This window comes from Belonocnema kinseyi, chromosome 5 (assembly GCF_010883055.1).
Source record: "Belonocnema kinseyi isolate 2016_QV_RU_SX_M_011 chromosome 5, B_treatae_v1, whole genome shotgun sequence".
NCBI lineage: Eukaryota > Metazoa > Arthropoda > Insecta > Hymenoptera > Cynipidae > Belonocnema > Belonocnema kinseyi.
In genome coordinates, this window is record NC_046661.1 from 148,319,017 (window position 1) to 148,337,756 (window position 18,740).

Sequence of the window (18,740 nt, forward strand, 5' to 3'; positions counted from 1 at the left end):
TATTGGATAATTTCAAATAATTCTTTACTTTGAAAAAGAAAATTTTTAATGATTTTTAAAAATCAAAAAAAAATAATTTGGAAGATTTTACAGCAATTGTTTTAATTTAAATATTTTTCAACAGTTTTAGGAAAAATTCGACTCATTTAAAAATATATTTTCAAGTATTGCAATTTTTTTTAAATAAATAAAAATATGAGAAGATTTGAATTTTTTAAAAACAAAATTTAGATTTTTGAAGATTTTGAAATTAAATTTTGTTATCCTCTTAAGGATTTTGAAAGGTATCGAAATAACAAAAAAACTTTTTTTTAAATTTATGTTAAAATTTTGAATGAATTCTTCTTGAAATATATTATTCTTTAAAGATTTTGAAAACTATCAAAAAATGTCTTGAAATGTCAGAAAAGTCTAAAAGATTTTCAGGCAGTTTTTGTATTCAATTTTTTGTTGTTGAAAATGCCACTGTTTTGTTGAAGATTTATCTTTCTTATTTAAAGATTCAAATATTCTATAGAAAATTCGACTTTTTGAAAATAAGGAATTTTTAATTAAATTTTTGATTAAAGTTTTTTTTTAATTATCAACTATTACATTTTTTATTAAGAATTCAAATTGTTGTTTAAAATTCAACTACTTCATTAAAATTTGAACTATTTTGTCACAATTTTTTTTTTTAATTTAAAATGAACGTTTTAGTTGAAATTTTAATATCTGAAATCATTACATATGTTTCTAAATTTTCTGAAGAATCGCAGCGAAATTATTTTATATAATCTTAAAACAAATGAACTTACAAAATAAATAATTATTTCAAATTTTTAGTTTCTATTACATTTTTTTTGTAAAATGAAAAAATTTTCAAAATACAATTGCGTCTACAATAATTTTGAATGAATTTTAAAGTTTAAAAAATTAAAGCTACGTTAATTTTTTTATAAATTCTTAAGGCTTTTTTATAATATTTTTTTTAATTTGCTTTAAACATAAAGTTGCAAAAAATTGTGAAATTTAAATAATAATTTTTTATAAACAATGTTAGGTGATTTTTGTATGGCTTCAGATGTTTATGCAGTAATTTTCGTTTTTAAACTAATTTAAAGTTATACACAAGCATTAAAAAATAAAAATAATTTATTTCTTATGGATATAAACAAATTTGATAAACAAATGCGGAGTTTAAGTAGTATTTGAGTTTTTTGGTTAATTTTGTTCAGATGTCGGTTTGTAGACATTTAACGACAAATGTGATTGGGATAAACAAGTTTTATAAAAAAATTCCCAGTTTGAGCAATTTTTTAGTGTTTGAGGTACTTTTTTTAAAACGTGTTTTGCTTGACTGGCTATTTATGTTTCAGTTTTTACATTTTATAAGATGATTGTTATTAACAAATTATATAAAAAAATGCAAAGTTTAATTGATTTTCAAGAGTTTTAGTTATTGATTTTTAGGCGTACTTTTCAAGACTTGCTAATAATTCTTTAATAAACTATATTGCTATTCAATAACAAATATAATTGTCATAAACAAATGTTATAAACAATTGCTCAATTTGAACAATTTTTTAGTGTGTGAGGTAATTTTTTAAAATGTATTTTGCTCGACTGGCCAGTTATGCTTCAGTAAATTATTTTTTTCCAGTTCATAACCAACATTGTTATTAACAAATTGTATAAACAAATGTACAGTTTGAGAAATTTTTAGGAGTTTTAAATAGTTTTTTTAACGTACTTTTTCAGTTTTGCTAATGATGCTTCAGTAAACTATATTGCCATTTCATGAAAAATGTAAATGTTATAAACATATTTCATAAACAAATGTTCAGTTTTGTGCGATTTTTCAGTGTTTCCAGTACTTTTTTTCTAAAGATACTTTTTTAGTTTTGTTAATGATGTCTCAGTTAATTATATTGCCATTTAATGACAAATGTGATTATTATAAACAAATTTTATAAAAAAATGATCAGTTTGAGCTTTTTTTAAAGAGTTTTAGATACTTTTTTTTAACGTACTTTTTTAGCCTTTCTAATAATGTTTCAGTAAAATATATCACCATTTAATAAAAAGTTTGATTGTTATAAACTTTTATTTAAAAATTCCCAGTTTGATCAATTTAATGGCGTTTTAGGTCCTTTTTTTAAGTGTGTTTTTCGACCTGTCACTTATTTTCCAGAAAATCATATTGCCATTCCATACACGTGATTGTTATTAACAAATTGTATAAACAAATGCACCGTTTGATCAATTTTTAAGAGTTTAGCTTAGCTTTTTTTAATGTACTTTTTTAGTTTTGCTACTAATACTTAAGTAATATATATTGTCATTTTCTTACAAATGTGATTGTCATAAACAAATTTGATGAACAAACGCACAGCTTGAGCAATTTTTAAGAGCTTCGATTATTTTTTTTCAACATACTTTTTTGTTTTGTTAATGATACTTCAGTAAACTATTTTGCCATTTAATAAAAAATGTCATTGTTATAAACTTTTGTTAACAAATTCCCAGCTTGATCAATTCTATAGTGTTTGAGGTACTTAAAAAAAAAATTTTCGACCTTACAGATATGTTTCAATAAACTATTTCTCACTTTCATAACTGTGATTCTTAGGAACAAATTGTATGAAAAAATGCATAGTTTGAACAATTTTTAAGGGTCTTGAAAACTTTTTTTTAACCAGAATTTTTAATGATAAAAAAATGTAATTTTAATATTTTGATTTATTTTAGAAAGCCGCAATCGTGAAGATCCATGCCAAATTTAATGGAGTCGACAAACCAGTGACGACCATGTTTATCGGAACCTCTCCGGAACTCGAAATGTCTCTTTACACGGTTTGCTTCCTGGCTCGACCAGATCAATCTTGTCCTGTTTCTTTGGGAGGCAAAAAGTTCAACATTGTCACTCACAAATTTAGATATCGAGGAAAGGACCTTGTTGGATCTGCTTACCCAGAAATCTAAATATTTAGATTAAAAAATATATAAATAAACTTAAGGCCATGCAATTCTAATATGATTCCTACCTTACCGACATTTTTCTTAACAATCTATCATCTAAACGAATTGAAAATTCAAGTTGAAATTTTTTGAAAATTAATTAAAAGACACTAAGGAACGTTTATGTGTACCGAAAATTTCCAAAAATAAAAAAAAAATGAATTATGAAAAATGTTTGAACATTTTTTATTCGTCCTTTCAAGAATTTAAGTCCACACGTACGTTCCTTGGTGTCCTTTAATTAATTTATCAAATTTTCAGCTTGATATTCCAACTGGTAGACACGTGAATCTTTGATGAAAAAATGTCGGTAAGGTAGGAATCGATTAAGTATTACATGGCCTTAAGAATTCTCCATAGGAATAATTTTAGAATTAAAAAATTTATGTGAACAAGTGTCAAGTGTGCCATTTTACAATGAGATTTTTTCTTTTATCCTCTCTTATATAAATTTATTTATTCTTTTGATAAAAGATGGGTGGATTTTTAATTTTTATTATTGTAACTCTGTGACTTCGCAAAAGCTGTGAAAAATAGTTTTAGTATAATGCAATAAAGATTTTAAATTTCCGTGTATTCACCCCTTTTTTGAAGAATTCCTCTTTTTCCCCTCTTAAAAAAAAAACTGAATTATTAGATCCTACTAGAAAAAAAATCCTATTGAAAAGTATACTGTTATATTTTTCAGAATTCATCTCTTTTGGTTGAAAAATTCTACTGTTTGTTTAAAAATTCAACTGTTTTGTTAAAAATTCGGTTTTTGTTTTAGTTGCATTGAAAATTGAGAAAATCCATTTTCGGCCGAAAATTGATCGTTTTTAGTTGACAATACAAACATTTATTTTTTCATTGAAAATTCATCTACTTTGTTAAAAAATGAACTATTTTGTTAAAACTTTATTTTATTGGTTTAAGGTGAAATTCTTTTTTTTTCTTGGCTGAAAAATCATTTTTTTACTTTAAATGTAACTATTCTGATTTTGGGTGAAAATTAATTTTTGTTTTAGTTGAAAACTTAGTAATAACTATTTTATTGAAAATTCATCTTTTTGGTGGAAAACTCAACTTTTTTGATGAAAAATTCAGCTTCTTGGTAGAAAATTAAATTACTTTGTTAAAAATTAATTTTATTGTTTGAAGATTTAGCTATTTTGTTCAAATTTCATTTTTTCCTACCAAATTCATTTGTTTCAACGTAAAATTTGACAATTCCATTTCTAGTTGAAAATTGATGGTTTTTAGTTGAGAATTCAAATATTACATTTTTCTTTGACAATTCAACTACTTTGTTAAGATTTCATTTTATTTGTTAAAGATTTAATTCTTTTTTTGGAAATTTCTTTTTTTTAATCAATTTTTTTACTGCAATTTTAAGCATTCCATTTTTAGTTGAAAATTGATCTTCTTTAGTTGAAAATTCTACCACTTGATCAAAAATGCATGCACTTCCTTTTAAAAATTTGTCTTTTTTTAATGAAAAATTTAACTTTTTAGTTAAAAATTTCACTATTATTATGTTAAATATTATATTATTAATAATATTATTATTAATATTTTTTGAGCAATTCGTCTTTTTTATTGTAAAAAATACATTTTTTTGCTGAAACGTTCAACTGTATGGTTGAAAATTACAATATTAAATTTTGTGTTGCAAATTAGTATTACTAGGTTAAAAGTCGATGCAGAGAGCTGTACACTGTCTAAGTGAAAATGAAAATTCCATAGTTGAAAATTCATCTTTTTTTTGAAAAAATGGTTAAAAATTGGTCTTTTTTGGCTGAAATAAACTGTTTTTGTTAAAAATAATTATTTTTGTTTCATATTACATTTTTATGTGAAAATTACTATTTTCTAGTTGAAAACTACGTTTTTTTTAAGAATTCGCCTCTGGCTTGAAAATTGAACTGTTTTGTGGAAAATTTAGGTAATTTGTTTGAAAATTCATCTTGCGTGAAAATGTAAACTATTTGGTTCAAAATTTCGCTTTTTTCTTAAAAACTCATCTTTTTCGGTAAAAACCCAAAAATTAGGACTTCCCTTAATAAGCTATTGACACCATTTTTACCCAATTTTTCCGACAAACTTAAGGAAAGCGATTTTTCATTTTTTGTTTAAACAAATTGATGTGTTAATAAATATGGCGGAAAAAAAAAGGAAATTTTAAATTATTTTATTTTTTATTGAAGTGTAAACAACGAAACTATACTCCAAATCGTCGAAAATGCATGCAAAAATATTCACTAAATGTCAATAATTTTTTAATAAACAAAACATTTGCTGTAAACAAATTTTATAAAGAAATGTGGTTTGTCCTTTCTTATCAGCGCAAAATTTTTTTTGCTATTAAAAACGAAATAAATTAACACATGAACCTATATAAAAAAATGATTAAAAATGAATGTTTCTAATTGTTATAAACAAAATACTTAAACATATCGTCAAAATATACATTTTCCAAAACAAATTTTTTTTTGTCCAATCACACGATACTATCGTGGACAAATGGATATCAAAATAATATTTTAAATAATTTTTTAATAGCAATTACAGTAAACAATTAAAAGGTAACATTTATAACAATTTTGTATTCCTCAGAGTTTAACAGCACTTTATTGCAAAAAATTGTAATCAAAAATTCATATTTAGAGAATTTTGTTAATGCCATTTGTTAATAACAATTACAGTAAACAATTAAATGTAAAGTGTGTAAAGATTTTGCATTTCTCAGACTTTAACAGTATTATATGATTGTGAAAAAAGAAATTTGACAGAAAAATTAAAATTTTGAGAATTTGTTTATATCATTTGTTAATAACAATTACAGGTGGTAATAACATGTTTTCATTTATATTACTGTGATATATATTTGTCCATAATAGTATCCTGTGATTGGAAAAAAAAACTTTTCGTTTGGAAAATGTACATTTTGAAGATATGTTTACGTATTTTGTTTATAACAATTACAAACATTTATTTTAACTACTATTTTATTATATAGTTTTCTGTATTAAATTCTTTTGTTTTCATTAACAAAAAAAAATTTTGCGTTGGTAAAAAAGGACAAACCACATATTTGTTTATAAAATTTGTTTACAACTTCAATAAAAAACATTAATTTGAAATTTCCTATTTTTTCGCCAAATTTATTAACACATCAATTTGTTTATACAAAAAATGAAAAAACGGTTTCTTTACGTTTGTCGGGAATTTGATGTTGAGTATTAAAAAAAAACTTAAAATCGGGTAAAAAGTCTGACCTTTGAGACTTTGAGAAAAAGTCTTGAGTGTCATTTAGTGAAAAAGCAGTGGTCTTTTTTATTTATTAATTTAGTTCAGTGGCCAAATAGTGGAAATTTTAATTATCTTACTCAAACAAGTAAAATAGATAGTGTTAAATGATGTTCTGCAAGTAAACAGATAAGGCTCGCATGATAGGGGAAAGATATTAGGAATCGGACCAAATGGGGGATCTGAAATAAAGTTCAGACGTAGAAATCTCAGTGCCGTAGTCATGTACAAAAGTGTGCAGACGATTCGTTGGAAAAATGTGTGGAAAAACTCGTTTGACGGGAAAACGATAAGGAGACTTTATAATAGTGGTACTGGTGTTTATGGACATCGACCAAAGAAAATAGGACATTTTGAAGGCAGGTAGACTCAACTTTTCTCTGAAAATTTTCAAATACTAAAATCTGTTTTTTCCATTAAGTTTTCCACGAAGTTTTTTATTATTATTTTAATCCTCATTTTTATCCTAATTTTTACTTAGAATTTTATTTAGATTCAAAATTTGTTTTAGAATAAAATTCATCATTTAAAAGTGTGCCCTAGGGCGGTAAAATTTTTTTTCTTCGTATTGTCATGCATATCGCCCGCAAAGTTCGAATCATCAAAAAAAACTTGTTTTAAAAATTATATTTAGATATATTCATTTTTTATTTTCTTCACTATCAGTAAAATGCTCAGATAAATTGTTTATAAGATATATTATTGCTTCTAGTATTTTTCTGTTAGAATAGAGTTACAAAATCACAGTTTTTATTCGAGTTTCGTAATGTGTTTTCAACTTTTCAGTTAGAAAAAGGCAATAATCAATTAAATTCGAAAGAAATAATTGTTTAAACTATGTATTAATATTTATAATAATATTCTTTTACAAAAACGAAAGAAAGTTGTATTTTTTTCCTAGAATTTTCCACCTTTTGTCAAATTTTTAATTATAGCGAGGTTAAATTTAAAATAAAGTTAAAAAACGTTCTTTTTTGAACAATTTATTATTATTCATAATAATATCCTCTTTAAACAATAATAGAAAGATGCGATTCTTTTCTGAATATTTCCACTTTTTGTCAACTTTTCACTTAGAGCGAAGTAATAATTAATTTAATTTAACAAACATAATTGTTTAAATAAATTAATATGGTTTATAACTATCTTTTATATTAATTCTAGATAATTGTAGTTTTATCTGAAATTTTTAATTCTTTGTCCACTTCTTATTTAGTGTAATAATAAATAACGCAAGTTAACAAACATAATTTTTTAAACAATTTCTTCATGTTTCATAACTTGCTTATTTTAGATTAATGTTAGAAATTTGCAGGTTTTTCAGAAATTTTGAGGTTGCTTTAACTTTTTAGTTTATTTAAAGCAAATAATAAATATTCATATTAATTTTAAAAAAGGCTCTCAATAACTTATTCAAGAAAAATGTCCATTTAATATAATTGATATAGAAAATTTAAAGAATATTATAAATATTTGTTTTATTTTAGACAAATATATTCACAAAAAAGAGATTGTTCGAAAATGATTCTCCCTCTTGTTTATTTATTATTTTTTAATAATTAAAAAGCCAGAGCAAAGTAACAATTTTGTAAAAACGCACCTTTCTAGCATTATTCAAAGAGAATATTATTAAAAATAAAAACTAATTGCTTAAACAATTATATTTGTTAAACTGAATTAATTATTACCTCACTATAATTGAAAAGTAGACAAAAAGTTAAAATTGTTAGAAAAAACTGCAACTTCTAGCATTATTTCAAAAGAATATTATTATAAATAAAACTAAACTGTTTAAACAATTATTTCTCTTTAACTTAATTGATTATTACCTTGCTCTATTTAAAAAATGTTGAAACTAATGTAAGTTGAAATTTTGGAAAAATCCACAAGTTTTTTACTCTATTCTAAGAAAAAATGTCTAAAAATAGTAATAATTAGTTTAAACTATTATTTTTGTAAACATTACTGCAAAAAAACACAGTTATAAACAATAATAATTTGTTTAAACAATTTTTTTGTTAATTTTTATTAATTTCAATCTCACAATAAGTGAAAAAAAATTAATTGTTTAAATAATTATGTATATTTAATTTAATTAATTATTTCCTCGCTCTAGCTCAAAAATGTTGGAAAGTAGCCGGAAAATGTGAAAAATCCCACGACTTTCTAACACTATTCGAAGAGAAAAATTACTAAAGACAATAATAAATTGTTTAAACAATTTACGTAAACCTCTATTATTATTTCTATTATTATTATTATACCTCTAGTATTATTTCACGTGTTAGAACAAACTTTGTATTGAAAAGCCGCACAAAAAACATAATAATAACGCCAAAAATTTATAAAGTAATTTTTCATTTGTATATGTTTTTTCTAATTTTCTTCACGGAGTTAATTGGTATAAGTTATCCGTTTCTTTTTGCTCTTTAAGCCTCTTAATTTTTATTTTCGTGCTAAAGCAAAAATTTAAACGTTACAAAAAATTTGTTTTAAACTTAAAGAAACTGGAGGAAACCCAAAAGATTTCTATTAAATAAACAATTTGTTGACCAAAAGGAATAAAAGTGATGAATAGCGTTTAGAAATAAAAAAAACGAACCTTAAATATTATCTAAAAATTAAAAACTTGTTAATTAAAAAGAAGAAAAAATGGATAGCGTATTAAAAATTAAAAAAGGTTGATTTCTAATGAACATGTATTATAATTGAAAATGCACAAAAGAAAGATATTTTTGTTATTTAAACCTTTTGATTTTAGTGCCGAAGAAAAAATTTAAATGTTATGAAAATAAATATATTTGTTGTACCTAAAAGAACCTAGTGGGTATCTTAAATTATTTTTCTTTAAATAAACAATTTTTTATTAGAAGCAAGAAAACTGATGGATAGCCTTTGAAAAATTGAACATTTTTAATTTTTAATGGGGATGTATTAATAATTTAAAATTTACAAAGGAAAATATTTTTCCTATTGAAAACAAATAAACTAGAAAAATAAAATTTTGTTTCATCTAAAAGAAACTGGCAGAGACCTTTAATAATTTTTTGGAAATAAATACCTTCTTCACCAAAAGGAATCGAATTGATGGATAAATGTAAAAATGTTGGAGTCTGTCTTGCAATCCACAAAGAAAGCGCAGCTCCGCTGTTCCTTCCATGATTGCAGACTTTTTGCGTAGCGAGCGCGCACCAATCACGCGAAGTTCCCTTCCAGCGACGCAAGCGAATGAGGGAAGGGGGATTCTCCTGCGTCGCGAGTAGTGAACGCCGCCGAAGGAAAGTACATAAAAGTACGGTCCGTGAAACCTCACCGTTTTGAAAATTAAATAATGTTGATTTCTACCGGATATGTATTACTAATAAAAATGCACAAAAAATATATCTTTGCTATAGAAGCCTCTTGATTTTAATTTTAGCGCTAAAGTGAAAAATTAAACGTAATAAAAAACATTTTTACCTAACACAAACTTTCAGGCACCTTAATTATTGATCCAAAAATGAATAACTATTTAACATAAGGATTTAAATTTGTGGACAGCGTTTTAAAAATTAGTAAAAGAAATATATTCTTGCTATTGAAGCCTCTTGATTCTTATTTTAGTGCCAAAGGAAAAATTGGAGGCTAGAGCAAAGAACAGTAATTTGTATAGACTTCTCACAGCGTACAGAGAATTTGGCCACAGAGATGCAAATATAGACCCGGTTTCTTTCAAAAAGAAAAAATTATCGCCAGAATTAAATCCAGAAAGATACGGATTGGATTTATCAGAAATAGTATCTTTCCAAAATTTGCTTAGGACAGAAAAGAAGGAAGGAACTGTTTCTGAAGCAGTCGAATTTTTCAAAAAATTATACAGTGGACCAATAGGAGTCGAATTCAATCATTTGGAGGTTTTAAATTTAATAGTAGTATTTCCAGGCCTGAGATTATAAAAAAATAAGTAGGATGAGATTAAAACTACGTTTTTAATGAATGAAAGTTCCAAAATTTTCACTATGGACTGCAGTGGCGTAACTGGTAGCGCACCTCGCATGTGTTGAGGAGGGTTGTTGGTTCAAACCCAGCCTGGAGTGAATTTTTTAAAACTTACTTTTTCGCGCCTTTCAATTAATTCGTGAAACAAAAAATTTATTTCATTAACATAAAATCTCAGGTCCGAGTATTTTCCCAATTTTTAAAGAAACTGATTTTTAAATTTTATATTTTTTTAACCCAGAGTGAAGAAGAGCGAGAATGGTTTGCAGAAAATTTCGAAAAATGTTACCAAGAGCCACTGAGCGACGAAACTCGTCGGGAAATTGCAAGCGATATGCTGAAAAGTCAAGCCCTGGATAATTTTCTTGCTGTGAAATTTGTCACGGTAAAAAGATACGGCGGAGAAGGTGCAGAAAGTATGATGGCCTTCTTCAGAGAACTTTTCAAGTTATCAATTGGTAATAAATTTTAATAGACCTGAAAATGATTTATATTTAGGAAGAAATTCAGGGATCACAGCGGTTCAGTAGCTTTCAATTTTAAGTAAAAAAGGAAATTAAAAAAAAGTGATTAAAAGGGGATTAAGTTTCCTTAAAATTTCCCCTTTCACGCTATCATTCCCCCACTCCTCTGTTCTATCCTGTCCTCAGAGATCCTCTGGTAAGGGTCAGTGCTGACAATTATAGGTTTTCTTACTGCACATGCCTCGCATCAACAGCAGGATTGGCTACCGTTGGCGCGCTTATTTAAAATGATTAAATGTATAAAACAATTTTTTGCAAGAAACCAAATAAAATTATTTTTTAATCAAAATATTGAATTTTTTAACTAAAAATTTGAATTTAAAAACGAAAAGATAAATTTTTAATCATAAAGATTAATTTCCTGCCAAAAAAAAAACGAATTTTGAACCAAAAAAATAAATTCCCAAACAAAAAAGGATTTTTCAACCAAAAATGGAACATTTTAATTTTCAGTTATGAAAATTATTTTTAACCATCTGACAAATCATTTTTAACAAAATAGTTCAGTTTTTAACAAACAAACAAAACATCATTTTTAGCCAAACAATGAATTTTCCGGGAAATAGTTGAATTTTCAACCAAAGAATTAAATTTTTAATTAACGATATTAATTTTTCACCAAAAAATACGCATTTTTAAGTAAATGTTAATGCGAATTTTTCACAAAATATTTGAAGTTTTAAAATGTAAATTTTAAATAAAAAATTTTGTAATAAAAAAAATGAATCTTCCACCTGAGAAAATGAATTTTCAACTTCGAATTTAAATCTTTTATCAAAAAAATTAACTTTGGCGAAAATATATCAATTTTTCAAAAAATAATTAAATTTTCTACTATAAAAGATCACTTTTCAACCAAATGTAGAATAATTAAATTTACATTAAAAAAAATTATTTTTCAATGAAGTAAGGACCGAGTTTTTAACGAAATATTGTAACCAAGAAGATTAATTTTCTATCAAAAAACACTAGTTTTAACAAAATGCAAGAATAATAAAAAGAGAAATTTCGGTTTCCAATTGTGTACAAAACTACGAATCTTTGCCGAACTTTCGTGAATATTTTCAATTGAAAAACTGATTTTTTTAACCCAAAAAATAGATTTCTAACAAAATAGTTAAATTTTCAACTAACAAGATTAATTTTCTCCAAGGAGAGACGATTTTTCATAAAAATACCTAAATTGTCAACTAAAAAAACTACACCTTTTAATATCTCGACACCTGTTGAAATGAAAAATTACAATAACAAAAAATGTAAATCATTTCTGAGGACCCTTGTTCCTGGTAAAAAAAAGGTATTTTCTAACGGCGACAAAACTTTTGTTAATGTATACTGTATAACGCGCGTATTTATAGAATTAAAAGAATTCATGGCATTAAAGGAATTCGTTGAATTTACAGAATTTACTGAATTTAAGGAATTCGCTGAATTCGTATAACGTCCGGAATTCATGGAATTCATAGAATTAACGGAATTTACGGAATTCGAAGAATTGACGCTATGCACGGAATCCAAAGAATTCACGAGATTGATAGATTTCATGAAATTTAAGGAATTTACAGAATTCATAGAATTTACGAAATTCAACGAGTAAAAGAAATTCACAGAATTCATTGAATTCATGGAGTACAGGGAATTCATGAAAATCACTGAATTTATATTTTTCAAGGAATTTAGGAAATTCACGGAATTAATGAATTTAAAATAATTGAACTAATTCAAGAGATTCAAGTAAATAGTGGAATTTGCAAAATTTGAGAAATTCATGAAATTCAATGAGTTAAAGAAATTCAATAAAATCACGTAATTCACTAAATGTGTGGAATTCATCGAGTTCCACGAATTCCTTAAATTCCATTAATTCCGCAAATTCCTGGAATCCCTGGAATTCTGTTAACTTCATGAATTCCGTGAATTACGGGTGATACATGAATTCTGTGACTTCCTTAAATTCTGTAAATTCCATGATTATAGTCAATCCTCCGAATTTCATGAATTCCATTAATTCCGTGAATATCTTGAATCCCTTGAATTCTGTGAATTGCACTAATTCCTTGAATTCGGGGTGCTACATGAATTCCGAGAACTTTTTTATTTCTATGAATTGTGCGAATTCCGTTAATTTTTGGAATTTCATGAATTCCGCGAATTGCATGAATTACGCAAATTTCAGTTGTTATATGAATTCCGTGACTTCTTTGAATTCCGTAAATTCAGTGATTATAGTCAATTCCGCAAATTAATTGAATTCCGTAAATTCAGAGATTACAGTCAATCCTGCGAATTCATTGAATTCACGGAATTCATTGAATTTCATGAATTCCGCCAATGAAGCGTCTGTGAAATCCGTGAGTTCTATAAATCAAGTTTATACCTTAAATTCCATGAATTCCGTTGATTTCGTAAATTCTGCAAATTCCATGAATTCCGTTGATTTCGTAAATTCTGCAAATTCTATGAATTCCTTGATTTCATTGAATTTTTCGAATTCCTGAAGATAAATGAATTCCATGAATTCCTTAAATTCAATGATTTCCTTCAATTAAATGTATTCCTTCAATTCCTTAATTTCCATAAACTCCGCAAATCTAATGAATTCCTTGCATTTCGCGAATTCCTGGAATTCAATAAAATTCTTTAATTCCTTGAATATCTTGTATAACATTAATTCCATGAATTTCATAAATTTCTCGTTTTCCTTTCATTCTATTAATTCCGTGAGTTCCGTGATTTTGATGAATTTCTTTAAGTCCTTGCATTCCATTAATTTCGTAAATTCCTTGAATTCTATAAATTCCGTGAATTCCATCAATTTCGTGAGTTTCTTGAATTTCACGAATTCTGCAAATTTCGTGACTTTTGCTGGACGATGACTTCACGATTTACAACACTTACAACACATGCATTGCAATGTATTGAAGAATTCTAGTAGATGTATTGTAGAATTCCAAACATTTTTAACAGTGTAACTTTTAAACACACAATAGAATAATTTTTTTTTCAATATTTCTATTTTTATGTATTTTATACAGTTTTGATAAGTTTATATTTTATGTTATCGTCTTCTTCATTTTATTCTTCAAAATTCTAAATCTATTGTAAAATCTGGTTTGAAAATCGCACGCTTTTCATCACTTCTGGTTCCGGTTTAATCGTAACCAATAAAAACAGTGGCAAGTTGTGACACAACTCTACCTAGAGGATTTTTACTCTTATCATATTTTATTATCCCCTCCATTCGCCCATCACTCATTACAAAGGAATAAAAGGAGCCGAGGGGTAGCGCGTTAGGCGCAGTAGTGGGGGTATCCTTCTCAGGTATCTCGACGCGAGCATATCAGTTTCTGATCAAAACTATAAGGATTTCGCCACAGTGTTCCGAAACCCTGGAAATAAATCGAAACTTTGTAAAAAGAGGACGGAAAAGAGAAAATTTGGTTTCAATTCTCAATTTAAAGTGCTTTAGGGAATTTTTCAAACTTAAGGGGGGAAAGGGGACGGACTGGGATCCTTGAGGAATTGTTTAATAAGAAATTATTTGAATCCAGGAGAATTGGAACACATAGTATTGTGCATGCCACATCGGGGACGACTGAATTTCCTAACAGGGATGTTGAACTTCCCCCCGGAAAAGCTATTCCGGAAGTTGAGAGGAATTCCCGAATTTCCGGAAGATGTGAAGGCTACTGGGGATGTGCCAAGTCATTTTGTGTCCTCTGCAGATTTTAACAACACTGGAAAAAGTTTGCATATTAGTATGCTTCCTAACCCTTCACATTTGGAAGCTGTCAATCCAGTTTCGATGGGAAAAACTAGAGCTCTTATGCAGGCGCTGGGAGATGGTGATTATTCTAAGGATGAAGGATCTCGATGGAGTGATAAAGTCCTGAATGTTCAGGTAACTTTATTTCAGTTCGCTAGACTATTTTTTAACATTTAAATAATCCTCTAAAATGCGGACTTCACACTATTTCCCCTATTTCCCGTTTCCCCCCCCTTTTTAAAGAGAATTCTACGTTTTTACAAAACATGCTTTTTCACAATTGCACAATTAAAAGAATATTAAAGTAGAAACCAAAATAGGAAATTGATTTTAATACAAGAAAAAGTCAAAAGGTAATAATATGCGCACAATTCAAAAAGGATGCTCTGCCGATTTTCAAAGTGATTGACGTGGGCAGTCGATAATTTTGTCAATCACGAACTGACTCTTAGGGCGCTACCCTTGACGGTCCACGCCTCTCGCTTTCACTTGTACTCGGCCCGTTGGAAAATCTTTTCAGTTTTTTCGGAGGGCTCAGGCTCGAAGCCAAAAATTTGCTTTGGGGGGGGGGGGCAAAGCGTTGTTATAATTTAGATTTTTTACATCTACAGGAAAATTTTAGGATTCGCGGAATTTCGGGAGGCGGGCCCTACGGCTGGCCACTGCCCTGGGAGGGCCCTTCAGTGACGAAACGTTAAGAATAATTGCCCTGGTTAAAAATTGCGTACACGACATTTCCCTTCCTGTATTCTTTTATCATCAGGAATACTATTATTTTGACGAGGACGTACAACTTCATAGCTGACCTGTTGTACGTTTCTGTACTCGTCCCTACGTCCGCAACTCGGACGCAGCCATCCTTTCCACGATAGACAGCCGTTATGATTCCTCGCATGCAACGCTAACAACCAAATATCAGACTTCGAGATTTTCTGTTCGTCGGTACCACTTTTTTACCGGTTGAGTGATGGCAGGTACTTTTTCACCCATCGATGCGAAAATTGATCAGACAGGATCTGTGATCGGCGCTATTGCTTTCTGAGCGCTAGGTCATCCGTTAGGAACACTCCTTGTGCCCGGGAACCTTCCCGTGTTTCCTCCACGGCATAAGAAGGTGGTTCGGTGTAATGCTCTCTGGGTCAGCTGGATTCTCTGAAACATAAGTCAAAGGTCTGCTGTTCACCGAGAATTCGGCTTCAATAAATAATGCATGAAGGACTTCCTCCTTCGGTCTTAATGCGACTCCCCTAGCTCTAGACTGCTTTCTTCGTAAAGATCAACCAGCTGTTGCTTGCTTCGTAGTTTAATCTTTTTTTTTTGTTCAAGATGTTTGAGAGCCTCTGCTTCTTCGAGTCTCAAAATTTCCTCAGCCTTACGGAGCTCTATCTCTATGCGCCTTCTCACTCCCGCACCGACACTCGACCGCTTGGATTTGTACTACCCGTTTTTGAAGGGTGGGGCGAAGGAGGGTGTGAATTGAAGTCAGCTGTAGTCTTGGGCTCTAGAGTCTATGCTTCGCATTTTTATTTAGATATCTATTTGCACATCTTTTAAAGCTTCAAAAAAAAAAAGATTGGTTTTGATGTGTAAAACATTCAATTTTATTTTAAATGATAAGATTCACAAACGTTTGTTGTCCGCGACGTTGATGAAGAAAAATCAGCTCAAATTTTTGGTGGCAAACTTGACTTACTTAGTACGTAATTTTCTAAAAAAATAGTCGCAAAACTTTTAAACTCTTGTATCTAACGGTTGGACAGCCATGAGATCTTCGACAAAACAATGTTCTACATCGGATAAATTTAAAAAAGGTAGTCCAAAGAAGTTTTTTAAAAATGATGATTTAACCTCTACTCCTTGTCACCACCACCCCTTACTCTATGCATGAGCTAATTCCTTTAATGGTGGAGTGGGAGAAGGAACGTCGAGGTGAACCTCAACCAGACCAAAAGCAGAGCTGCCAGTTCGAGTCTGGAATTTACCCCCACCATACCTACCGTTTGGGAGCCGTAAAACAGAAGGTGCATGATTACCACTGTGACTTCGTGTGTAAGCCGAAAATGCACGATTCGCGTTCGGTTCCCTGCTGTACGATGATTGTCGATCTGAAGGCTTCGGAAGACTTCGGTGGTCTTCTATTCATATCTCGATCCCCATTTGAAAGAAATGGAAGAAATTGGAGAATTTAATGTTTCGCGTGATTCTTCATTTCATGCATGAATCGATTTTGAGGTTATGTTTTTCGAGTGTATATAGTATGAATATTATAACTGCTATATATATTATTATTGTTATATTATAATTATAAAATATAACATTAATTTTAATCAATAGTTGACTAACTTTTAATAGAAATAGTTAAACTTTTAACTAAAACAATTAGTATTCTGAAAAAAATTTGAATGAGAAGATTAATTTTCTTGTAGTTAAAAGAAATTAATTTTTAAACCAAAACAAATAAAAAGAATTCTGGAAAATAGTTAAATTTTCAGAAAAGAAATTTTTCAACTAATTTGATAAATTGTCAACCAAAAAAAACAACTAAATTTTTAACAAAGCAGTTCCACTTTCAACCAGAAAAATTGAAAAAAATAGTTGGAATTCTTTGAAAGTGTTTTAAATTATTGAAATTAATTGAAAATTCCTTGAAATGTTTTAAAACATCCTAAAATATTTAAAATCTTTTAAAATCTCTTAAAATTTTGCAAAGCTCTTGAAAATTCCTTGCAAATTTAAAAATACCTTAAAATATTTTAAATCCTTTAAAATCACATACTAAATAATCGAAATCAATTGAAAATTCCTTAGAATCTAGGAAAATGTATTAAGACGTATCAAATCCTTTAAAATCTCATATTAAATTACTGTAATAAATTGAAAATTCCTTAAAACCTTTTAAAATACTCTCAAATATTTCGAAACCTTCAAAATCTTTTGAAAAATCTTGACATCTTTTAAAGATTTTTAAGGTAATTTGGAGTTTTTTTAAACAACCTTGATAAAATTATTAAAATTCTTTGAAATTCCTTTAATTTTTAAAAGTGAATTAAAAATTCAGTGAAATATTTTTAAACATCCTCAAATATTCAAAATCCTTAAAAATGTGTTGAAATCTCTTGAACTTTTTTAAAGCTCTTGAAAATTCCTTGAAATTTAGAAAATACCCTGAAATATTTCAAATCCTTTAAAATCTCATATTAAATTACTGTGATCACTTAAAAATTCTTTGGAACGTTTTTAAATACTCTCAAGTATTTTGAAACCTTCAAAATCTTTTCAAACCCCTTCACACCTTTTAAAGATGTCTAAAGTCCTTTGGAATTTTTTTAAATAACTCTGCTAAAATTGCTAAAATTCTTTGAAATTCCTTGAAATTATAAAAATAAATTGAAAATTACTTGACATCTTTTAAAACATTCACAAATATTAAAAATCTTTTGAAACTTCTTGACATTTTTTTAAGCTTTTGAAAATTCCTTGAAATTTTGAAAATTCCCTAAAATATTTCAAATCCTTCAAAATATCATATTAAATTACTGTAATCAATGAAAATTCCTTGGAATCTTTTTAAATGCTCTTAAGTATTTTGAAACCTTCAAAATCTTTTGAAATGTCTCGGACTTTTTTTTAGGATTTCTAAATTGCTTTGGAATTTTTTAAAATAAGCCTACTGAACATTTTTTAATTCTTTGAAATTCCTGTAAATATTAAAAATAAATTGAAAATTCTTAGACATCTTTTAAAACATCCTCAGATATTTAAAATCTTTACAAATCTTTTGAAATCTTTTGAAATTTTAGAAAGCTTCAGATTGAAATTAAAAAAAGAAGAGTTTCAAAACGTTAAATATTTAAATGTTTGTAGATTAGAGTTTTGAAGATGGAATCAATAAAAATTCAAAACTTTTGAAATTTTATTTTCAAAAATTTTCAACTATACCATAAGAATAATTTTCAACTCGATGGGATACAAGACTCCACATTTAAAATTGTAAGCTTGGATATTTATTTATAAAAACTTAATAATAATAAATTAATTAAATGCGTTCGAAATTTAAATGTATGTTTTTCAATTGGACAATTTCTAAATAAAATTATTTCAGACTGAAATTTAGAAAATTTTTAAACATTAAAAATTTAACTGTTTGTAGATTAGTTAAACTATTAAAGTTTTAATAGAAATTA

The 18,740-nt window shown here is 27.6% G+C and overlaps 2 protein-coding genes across 2 annotated transcripts in view; both read left to right on the forward strand.

The window, feature by feature from the left end:
* Window positions 1-3,576, forward strand: part of LOC117172519 (poly(U)-specific endoribonuclease homolog) — a 24,031-nt gene extending 20,455 nt beyond the window's left edge. Inside the window, exon 10 of the mRNA XM_033360540.1 lies at window positions 2,731-3,576. Coding sequence (XP_033216431.1) covers window positions 2,731-2,964 — 234 coding nt within the window. The 3' untranslated portion in view covers window positions 2,965-3,576. The remainder of the gene's footprint in view (window positions 1-2,730) is intronic.
* Window positions 3,577-6,491: 2,915 nt separating this feature from the next.
* Window positions 6,492-18,740, forward strand: part of LOC117172941 (probable 2-oxoglutarate dehydrogenase E1 component DHKTD1 homolog, mitochondrial) — a 48,912-nt gene continuing 36,663 nt past the window's right edge. Inside the window, exons 1-4 of the mRNA XM_033361247.1 lie at window positions 6,492-6,647; window positions 9,892-10,181; window positions 10,508-10,724; window positions 14,342-14,691. Coding sequence (XP_033217138.1) covers window positions 6,512-6,647; window positions 9,892-10,181; window positions 10,508-10,724; window positions 14,342-14,691 — 993 coding nt within the window. The 5' untranslated portion in view covers window positions 6,492-6,511. The remainder of the gene's footprint in view (window positions 6,648-9,891; window positions 10,182-10,507; window positions 10,725-14,341; window positions 14,692-18,740) is intronic.